This window comes from Schistocerca cancellata, chromosome 3 (assembly GCF_023864275.1).
Source record: "Schistocerca cancellata isolate TAMUIC-IGC-003103 chromosome 3, iqSchCanc2.1, whole genome shotgun sequence".
In the NCBI taxonomy this organism is placed as follows: Eukaryota; Metazoa; Arthropoda; class Insecta; order Orthoptera; family Acrididae; genus Schistocerca; species Schistocerca cancellata.
The window spans coordinates 298,840,893-298,855,185 of record NC_064628.1 but is presented as its reverse complement, the minus strand read 5'-3'; the positions used below and the strand labels follow the sequence as shown (position 1 = coordinate 298,855,185).

At 39.7% G+C, this 14,293-nt stretch overlaps 1 protein-coding gene across 2 annotated transcripts in view; it reads right to left on the bottom strand.

Annotated features, from left to right (window-relative positions):
- Positions 1–14,293, bottom strand: part of LOC126175001 (fidgetin-like protein 1) — a 193,485-nt gene that overhangs the window by 143,999 nt on the left and 35,193 nt on the right. For both annotated transcript variants that reach the window (XM_049921487.1, XM_049921488.1), the window contains one exon: positions 2,707–2,895. In XM_049921487.1, the coding sequence (XP_049777444.1) occupies positions 2,707–2,895 (189 nt within the window). The remainder of the gene's footprint in view (positions 1–2,706; positions 2,896–14,293) is intronic.

Below are 14,293 nucleotides of genomic sequence, written 5' to 3'. Positions count from 1 at the left end.
GTTGGGACAGAGCCCAGCACAACATATGTGAAAACTCATGTCAGATTTTTTCTGCTCATTTCTCAGGAAAGCTGGATATCGCTTGCTGCACTGAGCAAATACATCGTGGGAAATTTTATACAGGACAGGTAATTCACACCATTCGACAAAGATGAACTCTGTGCCACTGCTCTACACGTCTGATGCAGCCTGAGAAATCTGTGGTGGTGGAATACTGTATTACCAAAGGACACAGAACATTATATGATAACACACAAATGGTTGCCCCTGCATCTCATTATTGGGTCTGTGTATTAAAGGAAGCAATTGAAATTACACTGGAAGGTAACATTATAAATCAAGACAAGGGTTACCCTATAAGCAAGATTTGGAATCCTGTTTTTCCTGGGGAAAAAAAAAAAAAAAACTGCGGTAATTAATTCAGCCAGAAGAATGTATTGACAGTGGTACTTGATAACAATTCATCGTTTATTACCAGCTTTCACCACTGGGGCACTGTTAAGTTCACGTGCGCTATGGGACAGCAATGAAGATTTGTAGCATACGTGATATTGGCCTTCTGCGGCATATAAAAGGGCTGTCATTCACGCAACCAATAAGTTCCTGCAAGATTAGCATACAGTGTTCTCAACTGAAGATGGCAGCCAGGTGGACCCCAGAAATATTTTCAGATGACTGTATGATTCAACTGCAGATCTGAAATAAACATCATTAGTTGATATGATGGGAAAGTTTACATAGCCACAGGTATTACCTAAGTTACCACTTATATGTCAGCAGGGCTGACTCCATACTACACTGATCCGATACAGTTACCAACAAGTATAATAATTAAGCATATTACCAACAGAGAACCTCCAATCATTAATGTCTGCTGTAAACAGTGATGAACTGAATTCTATATTTACTTCAGTTATTGTAAATTAGTTGCTTTTTGTCACCTTCCTTATCAAAAATATTTCAGTGATTCAAAGAAAACAACAAATTTAGAAAAATATAGTGATCAGATGCTCTTCAGCAAACAGAAGTTACTTTGCCTTATATAATGAAACAGGCTGTATTGGGTCATGTGGAATACCCAATGCAGCAGGTTTTGTAGTATGCAATACACGCTAAAACAGATGTGGGTAGTGTATAAGGACACTTAGTGAATAAGGTCACTTAGTGCAACAGTGTGAAATAGTTGTAACGAAAATGTTAAACTGTGTCACAGACCAATTAATGTATATTCTTAATCAGGTAAAGTAATGTACAGTAAGAATAAGTCATTATCACTTTGATATGAATTTAGGGATGCTTTGAAGAGAAAGAACAAGTTCTGGAATCAGTGTTAACAATGTATAAATGGTAGTAACCTTTTTCATTCAGTTTTGTAATTATAATTCAATTAGTATAATTCATTGTTTACCATAATGCAAATTAACTGTGTAAACCATTAATTTTGGAAAAGCTTAACATTTACGTATCTTTGCAAGTCAGGACAACATATTCTTATGGAAATCACCAACTAAAAATCTGTAATTAAACTCGTAATTAATGTTTCTGGAATATTATATACAGAAATTTACTGCAATGTCCACATATTACGAAAACTAGAGAAGATTCGTTTAAACTGGAGAAATAATGTTACAAGAATGATTCATTAGTTTTTTTGTAACACAATTTAAACATTTTGTGATATACATAATTATTACACATTTTAGCCTTCAAATGTTGTAAAATGTCATTTTGAACATTCAAATTGTAGTTTTGAAGTTGTAGAAATATTACCAGCTTGAAATTGTTTCATAAAACTGCATAATTAATTAAATTACATAAAGATATTTGAGAATGTTCTGGACTGAATAATAAGAACTTAATTGTTAACTGTATGTATGTTTCAAAATTGCAATTGTAAAAGATCGTTAATTTTAGAAATATGCAGTATCATTGTACTCATTTCCATTTTTACTAAAACTATGCAATGCCAGTTTTTGTTGGATTAACTTATTGCAATTGCAACATCAAACATGAAATAACATAATAATGTCAAAGATCATAATTGTTAAAAAGGTGTACAAATACACCTTGTTGAAAGCCTCTTAGGCGCATGCGGAGTGCAGTTGGAGTACTATCTGGTGTGCTCTGGTTCATGTAAAGTAGTGACAAATAAACAAGTGTTGCCAACAGATTAATTGGTGTACATTTGATAGTGACCCCAGACTTTCTGCAGCAAAGTTATCACCTCCAAAAATGTAAAACATTGTATGAGTACTATGTTAAACCTGAATTGACGGGATTGATATGTTAGACTTGGGGAATGGAGGTGGTATGAGAAGTTACGTTAGATTTGACGTTCGAGCTGGGCTTCTGGACCTTTTTATGATTTACTTACCAGTAGCAGATTACGTATTGTCATATGCTGACTGTCAATTATTTATTCTCTTTTGAAGCCAGCATGTTCACTTCTGGAAGCCAATATGTCTTACCCATAAGCCACTTCTATAGTGGCAGAAAATGTCTTAGTTATCTAATCAGCATGTTTTACTAGAGACCCAGCAAAAAGTAAACTGTACTGTTCTCATAACAGCCAGAAAACAATTTTTACAGTCCTCAGTTTATTACTTTCTTACAAAATAAGTTTCTCCAAGAATGCACTCATTTAGCACTGTACTTAAAAAAACTAAGAAAATTGATTGTAATAAAAAATAAAATAGTTCATATTACCTGTTTCTTGTTTTTGGAACAAAGGGTGGTTGCGGGTTGGTGCTTGCTTCAGGTTAGAATGTAATAATGAATTGCCACAATTAGCATTAAAGCTATCTTCTACCTCTACGGGTAAATCAGATCCCAAATATTGCTGTTTATTATTCTGCAAACCAGTTGCCGATCCATTGTGGGATGACGTACTGGGCACTGAAAAGGTGATAATGTTTAGAAGATTATCCTAATTAAAATAATAAAGTAATTAAAAACTACTACTACCCAACAAACTCTGTCCTTCCCGTAAACTCTGTGGTAGCTGTAAAACAAAGGCATGTATCTATATGATACTATCATGTTGTAACAATACAATAGCACAATGAACAGTTTAACCGATGAATGAAACAAAAAAGTACTACACCAGGAGGTAAAGGCCATGACATTCACAACACACATACAAGAGTCTAAAAAGGTTGTTGAAATATTAGAAAAACTGTAAAATAAACAAAAAAGTAAAAGAAATTGCGGTGTTCAAAATATTAATGTGTTTGGAGCCCAGGTATACAAATATTTTATTTATTACAGAGTTACCATACATTTCTAGGTGCAATAGTCTATAATGGTATTCAGTACATAGATAAGTAAAAACAACCAACAGCAAAATTAAAAGCAAAGGTATCACCATCAAGAGTGCGAGATATATTCTACTGTTACAAACAGAGCATCTCTCTGGTGTGATTAAGTGCTAGAAGATGACATTGGAGTAATTGTGGAAGACATAAGGGTTCCAGTTTTAGATCGAGAGTTTAAAACAATTTCAAAAGACTTTCAAGCAAATAAAGCAGAACTTTCAAGCAAATAAGGTGGAAGGTATAGACAACATTCCTTCATAATTTCTAAAATCATTGGGGGGAGTGGCAATCAAATGACTGTTAAACTTTGTTTGTAGAGTCTATGAGGCTGGAGACACACCAATAAACTTTCAGAAAAATATTATCCACAGAATTCCAAAAATACCAAGGGCACATAAATGCGGGAACTATCTCTCAATCTGGTTAACAGTTCAAGCACAAAAGTTGCTGACAAGAATAAGAGGCTCTGTTAGATGACAATCAGTTTTGGTTTTAGGTAGGATAAAAGCATCGGAGAGGCAGTTATGAAACTGCACCTGATAATGGAAGCAACACTTAAGAAAAACCAGGATACATTCATTGCACTTTTTTTCTAGATAAAGTGTTTGGCAGTGAAAAATGTTGCAAGATGTTGGAGACATTCTCTGGAAAAAGAGTGTAATGTATAGGGAAATATGGATGATATGTATGAAAACCAACAGTGAACAATAAGAATGAAAGACCAAGAACAAAGCGCACAGATTAAAAAAGATGTATAATAAAGATGTAGTCTTTCATTCCATACTGTACATTGAAGAAGCAATGACAGTAACAAAAGAAATGTTCCAGAGTAGGATTAAAACTCAGGGTGAAAGGAAATCAATGATAGGATTTGTTGATGGCATTGCTATTCTCAGTGAACGTAAAGATGAATTACAGAATTTGCTGAATGGAATAAACACTCGCGTCAGTACAGAATATGGACTGAGAGCAAACTGAAGAAAGATTACAGTAATGAGGATAAGCAGAAACAAGAATAACCATAAATTTATCAAAATTTATGAACCTGAATTACACAAAGTGGAGAAATTCTGTCACCTCAGAAACACAATAATGCATGACAGACGAAGCAAAGAGGACATAAGAAGTGGAGCAGTATGGACAATGGAGGCAATCTTGGTCAAAAGACGTCTACTAGCATCAAACATCAGCCATAATTTGAGAAAGAAATTTCTGAGTATGTAATCTGGAGCATGACACTGTACAGAAGTGACTCATGGACTTTGAGAAAACAAGAAAACTAGAGTGTCAAAGTGTTTGAGTTGTGGTGCTATACAAGGATGTTGAAAATTAGGTGGACTGATAAGATAAGAAATGAGGAATTGGTGAGGAGAGGAAATATGGAAAACATTGGCAAAAAAAAAACAGTACAATACGACATGTATTAAGACATCACGAAGTAACTACCATGGTACTTGAGGGAGCTGTAGAGGGTAAAAATGTACAGGAAGTCAGGGATTAAAATGCATTCAACAAATAAGTACTATTTTGAGATGGAGAGGCTGGCACTGGAGAGAAATTCATGGCAGACCGCATTAAACCAGTTACAAGATGACTTTTTTGGAAGGATGGAGGAGGAGGAAGTCATATGCTTACCTTTTAGGTATCAGTGTACCATAAATACTGACTGGTGTGACAAACAATACATTTTGTAAAAAATTGTTAAAGCTTTCGTGGCCACTTGTTGACAAACTGCCTATTTGCCTCTGTCTCGGGTTCTTCGGCCGACATTCGTCAGATGATTTTACAGACATTTCACCAGCATGAGTGGCTGGCACTGTCAAAGCTTCACCCTTCATTGCTGGTGGGGAATTGGAGCCAAGCTCGCAGCCACAGACTGTAAGTACCTGGCGCGCCAACGTCCGAGGGCTTTTCTGTGGTCATTTCCGGTGCGGTTCTCCTCTTGCTACCCACGACGGTCGTTCGCTGGAGTATGGGAAGCCAGAATCCATTTACCTTAACGATTTCTTCATTCTTGTTGAAGCTATTCCCGTGTTTGTGTATTTCTACAGCTTCTCTGAACAAGTGGGTGGGATAGTGCTTCTCTACAGCCAGAACTTCGGTGTCTGTGAATTTTATTACATGGTCGGTCTCACTCAGCATGTGCTCTGCCACAGCTGATTTCTCCACTTGGCCCAATCTGCAATGTCACTCATGTTCTTTGATCCTGGTGTAGACTGATCGTCCAGTCAAAGAACATAAGTGACACTGCAGGTTGGGGCAAGGGGAGAAATCGGCCGTGGCAGAGCACGCGCTAAGTGAGACTGACCATGTAATAAAATTCACCGATACCAAAGCTCTGGCTGTAGAGAAGCACTATCACACCCGCTTGTTCAGAGAAGCTGTAGAAATACACAAACACAGGAATAGCTTCAACAAGAAAGAAGAAAGCCTTAAGGTAAACGGATCATGGCTTTCTGTACTGCAGCGAACGACCGGACCGTCGCAGGTAGCAAAAGCAGAACCGCACTGGAAATGACCACGGAGAAGCCATCGGACATTGGCACGCCACGTACATATAGTCTGCAGCCGCGAGCTTGGCTCCAGTTCACCACTGGCAATGAAGGGTAAAGCTTTGAAATGCCAGCTGGTGAAACGTCAGTAAAATTATCCAACGAACTTCGGCCGAAGAACCCGAGACAGAAGCAAATAGGCAGTTTGCCAATTCATTTGGTGTACTTCATGTCAAATTTAGTTCAGGGATATGACTCGTTCTAAAACTCACCACAACAGTTGTATTAAAAATTGCCATTTCAGAATCTTACCCGCTCTTGGATAAATTTCCTTGGATGTCCACGTTTATGAGCAAAAATCATTTCAAATACTGTATCACCTTTTAAAATGAGTTATCAAGAAAGTGAAATAGTATGCTTGCTAATGAAACTGTAATTTATACAGTGCTGCCAATTACAAATGCCTAGGATATTTTGCTGCTGCATAAATAACGTTGAGGTTTTTTGTTCTTTTTCTGTACATGCTTGTAATATATTCCTGAAGTAAAATATAAATCACACAAGAAATCATTTTGGATTTAAATGTATAATCAAGTAAAAGTCCCATAAATATCTAACAGTCAATTAAAAGAAAAAGAAAAAGAAGTTTCAGAAATGTTTATTAACCTCTGTACATCCATAAGCTTGAGAGATCTAATTCAATATGGTCATCACATGTAAATATTTGCTACATTTTATTTCATCTTATCCTATGATAGTGATTATCACATTAGGGTGCTAAACTGCAAGGTTATCATTGCACTTACATGAAACACGTACAGATGAATGTTGTAAGGAAAGTTCTGGCAGAATGAAAGTATCTTCTGGTAAACCTTCCGGGATGTAAGGTCGTGGTCCATGAAACTCTTCAGCTCCTAACGTTTCGTCCAGAGCTGCGCTGGACATCTTCAGAGGGGTGTTTCTCCTCCGGTGAGTCTTGCCGACTGAGGAGGAGAAATACCCCTCTGAAGATGTCCAGCGCAGCTCTGGACGAAATGTTAGGAGCTGAAGAGTTTCATGGATCACGACCTTACATCCCGGAAGGTTTACGAGAAGATATGTCATCCGGTCGTGAAAGCCTTCATACTATGATCAGAATGAAAGTAACTGAGGAGCAAAGCAGACCCCTCACTGAATAGCAAAAATGTTGAGCCACTGACTGGCACACACAAATGATAGCATTTTACATACCTTCCCTGTGTGCTGTCAACGACTCAACACTTCTGCTATTCAGTGAGTGGTCCCCTTTACTCCTACATCATTCAATTAAAACAACATGAATCTCTAAAACCAAACAGGGATCACACAACAAACATTATTTTGAATATAGTACTGATGTAAAGAAGGACAAATCATTTAAAGGAGTACATGTAAAATAATGAAAAAAGGGCAGAATAAATATTTATAAAACCCATTATTATTATTATTATTGATTATTCCCATTTAAAAGAGCGTTTGAACTTGAATTCCTTTATGATGACTGTTTATGTTTTTCCTGAGCCCAAATTTTCTTCATGTGTTCACTGTGTTGTTACTTTCGCTCCGCTGTCCATTTGCATCCTGGTCTCTTCTGTGTTGTGGTGTCAAATTTATGTTTTTTGATGATGTTCCTGAATTCAATTCTATTTTCTGCATCGTTTACTGTTATGTGTGCTTGTCTGAGGTCCTCTTCAACTTCTTTTATCCATTTTGTTTTTCCCCTGCCTGAGTTGATGACTTTAAGAATTCGCTTTGAAATTCTGTTTTCATTCATCCTGTGGATATGTCCGTAGAACTGCATTCTTCTTTTCCTTATTGTATCCGTAATCTTGTCTGTGTATTTATATAATTCTGATGTTGGTCTCTTCTTCCAGATTCCTTGCTCTTGTATCAGGCCAAAAATTTTCCTGAGAAAACCCATTATAAAATATCTGGACAAATCATTTAAAAAGAGGCCAGACAACTGTGGATAGGTAACCACTTAATAATAAACGGTGACACACACACACACACACACACACACACACACACACACACACACACACACACACACACACACACACACACACACACAAAACTTTAAAATACATACCACATTGTCATTTAAAACAATGGGCATGTCACATGCAAGACATCAGAAAATAAAACATAATGAATTAAAATATGGTGCAACTTCACCAGTGTTCCACAAGTTCCACACACTGTACAGGAAAATCACATATCGCGCGACTATGTCGCACTCTTAACCATGTAAGTGTTACTCCTTCCACTCATCATGGGCAGAAAGAAGTAAACCACAGTTATACTGTGGAGTGTACAGATTACAACGTGTTTTCCTTCCCTTCCAGCCAGAGCATTCACCAACATATGGCTGTTCTTGGTCATAGGAAGACTGAGTAGGAGCAGATCTGAGAGAGCAAGACACTTGCACTTGCATGAGCAAGTTCATTCTTCCTGTATTCCCACATGTTATGGTACCCAGTAGACTATTATCTCCGCGAAGGTGTGCACTGTAGACATTCTGGACCCGCCTGTCTGCCATGTGCAGCCATCCAATGAATAGGGCTTTGTGGGAATTTGAGTAAAGGTGGAATTTTTAACCACAATGCCTTCTCAACCATTACAGTGTCCTCAGCATACTAAACAATTCTAGCCGGATAATATTGTAAAAATCGCACAATATTTGAGCGGGACCACTGCCCGCCATCTTCAGGTGCTACAGTCTTGTCGCTGAGAAGCTCGCCAATTTATATGTTGGCTTTCTAGAACAGCGCAGGTGCCAGCGGGAGCATAATGTCATCGAAGACCAATCTTAGACGGCGTCGAATACCAGAGCCCTCTGCTGGAGAAATGGGTCGAGGTCTGCAGAAGTGCACTGCGACGCGGGAAAATGTGGCTGGAAATGACGGACCCCGTTCGCGCCCCCGAGGTGTTGGCGTGTGATTTAAGCATCTGCGCTAAAGTTTCCCACCTGTGTTGAGTCAGTGCAGTTGTTAATCTGCGACTGACGATTCCTTAGTGCTGCCAAGGCTGACTCCCAGGCTTTGCTCAGGTGAAACCCCGTGTCCCTGTTTATTAGTTAACTGCCTATACGTATTTCAATCACCTCTTTGATGATGGAGTCCCAGTATGAGGAAGCATACGAGAGGATCTTGGTTTCTCCATAGTTCATGCCGTGTCCCGTGTCAAGGCAGTGTTCAGCAACCGCAGATTTCTCTGGCTGACTCAACCTCGCATGACGTTTATGTTCGTTGCATCTGTCTTTAACCGTACGACACGTCTGGCCAATATAAGACTTCCCACAGTGACATGGGATTTTATATATTCCTGGTCTCTTCAGGCCGAGGTTGTCTTTAACAGAGCCCAGCACTGATTGCACTCATGCTGGAGGTCGGAAAACACATTTAATACGGTATTTCTTGAAAATTCTGCCCATCTTCTGTGTTTAATCTCAGAGATAAACAAATGAGTGTAGCTGCAATGTCAGTGTTAGAAAAGGGACTTAATTTTGCGCCTACTCCCAAGACCTTGCCCATCAAGGAGTTCATCAGTGCCACTGAACAAGGTGTTTTAAAACTTCCGAATGATGCTGCTGAAGAAATAAGGCGAGAGGCTTGCAGATCAATAACCAGAATGTCTGCACCCAGGCACAACGTACCCACTGAAGAAAGAAGAGCGCTCCGTTCTTTAAAAGAAGACAATGATATAGTAATTTTACCAGCTGACAAGGGTAACACCATTGTTTTTCTGCCTGCTACATCTTATTTTGGCAAGATGATGGACTTATTACAGGATACAGCGTATCTGAGTCCCATGGTGGGGAAATGTGAACACCATATTTGAAACTCAGAATATGGTGACTGAAGAACCTGTGCCTTGAATCTACAGACTTACTAGTGAGTTTCAATGCGTTTTCTTTGTTCACACGAGTGCCTCTGATGGACTCATTACAACTCATAGGAGCTAAGCTGGAAGAGGACAGCTTACACCTTTTCAAACACGTGCTTACCTCGACTTACTTTTTATTCAACGACCAGTATTTTGAGCAGACTGACGGTGTTGCTATGGGTAGCCCTCTGTCTCCCACAGTAGCTAATCTTTTTATGGAAGGTTTCGAGGACAAAGCACTTCAGACGGCAGTTTTGAAACACAAATGTTTTTGGAGATACGTAGATGATATGTTTGTGGTATGATCGCATGGGACAGCAACGCTTCCTTCTTTTCTGGAACAACTGAACTCCCTCCATCCAAGCATCTGTTTCACCACGGAGGTAGAGAAAGATGGTGAGCTCCCATTTCTGGACGTTTTGGTTCGTAGAAAAGGAGATGGCTCCTTGGGTCACAGTGTGTTCCGGAAGCCTACGCACACAGACTTGTATTTACAAGCTACAAGCTGTCATCATCCCTCACAGCGCGTTAGTGTATTACGGACGCTAGTGCATAGGGCTAGGGCCATCTCAGATCAGGACAGCTTATCAACAGAGCTTAGCCATCTCTGCTCTGTGTTTGCCCAGTACGGGTACTCCGAAAAGCAGATCCGGAATGCATTTCAACCAGCATGCTCCAAACCTCAAGAACAGTCTGAGGAAGCAGAGAACACACGGGGTTGGTTTTTCTACCGTATGTTGGTGGCATGTCTTTTAAGATGGGCAGAATTTTCAAGAAATACCAGATTAAATGTGTTTTCCGGCATCCAGCACGAGTGCAATCAATGCTGGGCTATGTTAAAGACAACCTCGGCCTGAGGAGACCAGGAATATATAAAATCCCATGCCATTGTTGGCCAGACGTGTCGTACGGTTAAAGACAGATGCGACGAACATAAACGTCACACAAGGTTGGGTCAGCCAGAGAAATCTGCGATTGCTGAACGCTGCCTTGACACGGGACATGGCACGAACTATGAAGAAACCAAGATCCTCTCGTACGCTTCCACATACTGGGACTCCATCATCAAAGAGGCGATCGAAATACGTATAAGCAGTGACCTAATAAACAGAGACACGGGGTTTCACCAGAGCAAAGCCTGGGAGCCAGCCTTGGCGGCACTAAGGAATCGTCAGTCGCAGATTAACAACTGCACTGACTAAACACAGATGAGAAACCTTAGCGCAGATGCTTAAATCGCGTGCCAACATCTCGCGCGCGCGAATGGGGTCTGTTGCTCCCGGCCGCATTTTCCCGCGTCACGGCACGCTTCCGCAGACCTCTCCAGCAGAGGGCTCTGGTATTCCACGCCGTCTATGATTGGTCTTCGATGACGTTATGCCCCCGCTGGTGCCTACGCTGTTCTAGAAAGCCAACATATAAATTGGCGAGCTTCTCAGCGACACAACATTAGCACTTGAAGATGGCGGGCAGTTGTCTCACTGAAATATTGTGTGGTTTTCCAATATTATCCGGCGTAATTCCCGGGAACCTATCAAGCAGATGCAATGCCGGGAAAGCCTCAAACAGCACACATAAAATTTATTTTTAAAAATGTAATCTGGAGTACTGGTTTTCCTGCAATCTAATTCTAAATTTTCCGCAGTTGCTAGCAACAACCGTTCCACAGAAGTTCGCTCTTCAGGTTTAAACCTATTTTGAGATAGTATTTTAAGTTTCTGCTGACAACCTAACAGTATGTTAGACACTTTTCACATGTGCAAACTGCAGGATGGACAGCAGCCAGTATGGTGAAGGCAGGGAAGCGCCAACCACTCGGAAACATTTGTCCGTAGCACCATGCAGGGTTTCTAATGCCATTTATAGTGCTCTTCAGCTCCTGAACACTGACAAAGACCAAATGGATGAATCCAACAGTGAAATTAACTTTGCTGACAGCCAAAAAGACATCTTTCATCAACCCACCTACAAAACTGCAATGTGAGGAGAAACCACAGCTGTTCAACATGGCTGGTAAACTTCTACATGTAACATTGTCCTGAGGCAGTTTCACAACAATCAGCAAGCAGCAAGCACAGTGACAGTTATATCCATCACCGATAATCAACATAACCAGCAAACGGTAGGAAACAAAACTGAAAATTTCTATGAACAATATGATGTTGGTCCTTACACTGCATTCACTGAAAGTGCGCATAAAGAGGGAAGCTTTTGGAGGTTACATCCAATGGTTGTAGGTTGGGAGATATAAGTTGGGTCTGCAGATCTCAAACAGTGCTACACAAATCAAATGATCTAGCCATAATCACGTCAAAATCGAATTAGAGACAGCAGCAGCTGCTATGGTTGAAAATGCTGCTTTCACTCAGGAGGGTCTTGCAATATATATGCCCACTTTCCTTACAAGACAACAGGAAAAATGAAAGATGTAATGACTGGTGAGTTGCCAGAACAAGAAATAATGGATGTTACCAGTTTCAATGTCCAGTACTCCAAGTCAAGCAGTATGTTAACAAACTCATGGAAAACGAACAGATTAAGGGAGCAGTGTAACCAATATCTCTTGTTACCTTCAAAGTGCAGAAAGGGTCCAACTGTTTATGTACACAGTGACACTATTCTGTCACACTGTGTGTGAGAACTATTCTACAATGCTTGAACTACTTATGGTATGGTCACTCCAGTAAAAAATGTCATAGTATGAAATGCTGCAGTCGCTGCTCCACACTGCACAACACAAGTGTGTCAAACAAACACCTTGCTTTTGTTCCACTCAGGAGAACATCTGTCTAATTATAGTGTGTCCAGAGTACGTTTGACTGTGGATAATTAACCAGCACATGGCTATAGAAGGCATAACATACCGACAAACAGTTTCAAGGAAATTTAGTAATGTAACCAGATGTAGTCACATGAAACTTGGCACCCTCCCAGACAGTTGTATTTTCTCAGTCCAGTATAGTTGGTCACCTGATACATCAGGCATCACAAAGCCTTTAAATGAAAGTAACTAATCTTTGCAAGTCAACCGCTTGAACACACATCACACGTTTTACCAATGTCAACTACATATTCCTGGGAAAGGCTTTATATTTTTAACAATTCAAGAGGCAATGATGAAGCAAATAGGGCAGAGACAGCAGTGGCACAACAGAGAACTGCACAGGAAAGAGTACATTCGGTACCAGATAATATGTATGAAAGCTTATGGATGCCCACATGCAGGACTGAACAACAGTAACATAAGAGAATTCATTGCTGAACTGCTACCAAGTCTGTATCTCAACAATGGCAAGATATGTTAACAAAATGGCACACCAGAAAGCTCATTCCAATAAAAATAACAAACACAACCTCCTACATTTTTTACACTCGAACCAGATACCAATAAGTGCAATGTTTGAAACCTGGTTGCTTCTTGGATTTAATGTAATTCAAGCCAATAGAGATTATGGATATGAGGGGAGTACACACTACATAAGAAAAAGGAATCTCATATAAAATTCAAGGACACTCCAAGCTGCTGAACAAAGAGGAATAAATACACATAACTTCCATTTACGGATTGCAAAGGAAGACCGTAATGAAACAATAACTGAGCATGCTGGTTAGTTTGGTAAGGCATCTGAAGATAACATTGTGGGATTTTAAGGCTCATCACCTTACTCAGGGCTCAGACCAAGAAGGCAACATCAGCAAAATGACAGCGGAGATTGTCGATGTACATAACTTAATTGTTTTAAATGACAAGGATAACTGTATCAAGTGACCATGTAGATATATGACTGGCATCACTGAGTTCTTTAATATTAGACTTCACATGGAAGGGAGTTACAGAACCTCTTAGATCTGATCAGCTAACCACCATTCGCAGATGCGATGCAGGGATGATACATGGTGTCATATGGCTAGCCAACAGGTGGAACATTCTGAAAGTGGAGTGTAAGAATCTCAATACTATGCTTTCAGAAAAGATGAAGACCTTTCCAGCATGTGGATAAACAATAACAAGCCACGCTAATTTTATTGCTTGTATTAAAGAACCACCAGGGGCAAGTACAGCAACTGTTCAAATACGAAACAAAATCTGCAAGGATAAATTTCTGTAACAACCTTAAAGATGAACCCAGCTCAAGCATCTGACAACAAATATACTTTATTTGTGGAGCCTGAAACAAAAATAGTACAACAGTGCTTCAGAAAAAAATTAGTGAATGACTTCTTTGAACACTTGGCACCAGACTCATTTGAACAAGACACCGATGAGGAAAGAGATCATTTCCTGACAAACACTTTACTGTTGCACAACTCAACATCCTTCTTATTTGGGAGAACAATGTCCCGGGAACTGATAGTACACATTACCACATGCTCACTTCCTTAATGCAGGAAGGGAGGAACCATTTATGTTGTACTTGTAATAATATTTTAAACAAAAGAAATAATATCCCCAAATAGAAGTCATCATGAATAGTGCTGACAGGAAAACAAAGTGAACCACCTCATTTTCAATTAAGTTCACTGACCCCATACACTAAAATGACGCGTCATGGGCTAGACAGTGTTCTGGGTTTGTGATGG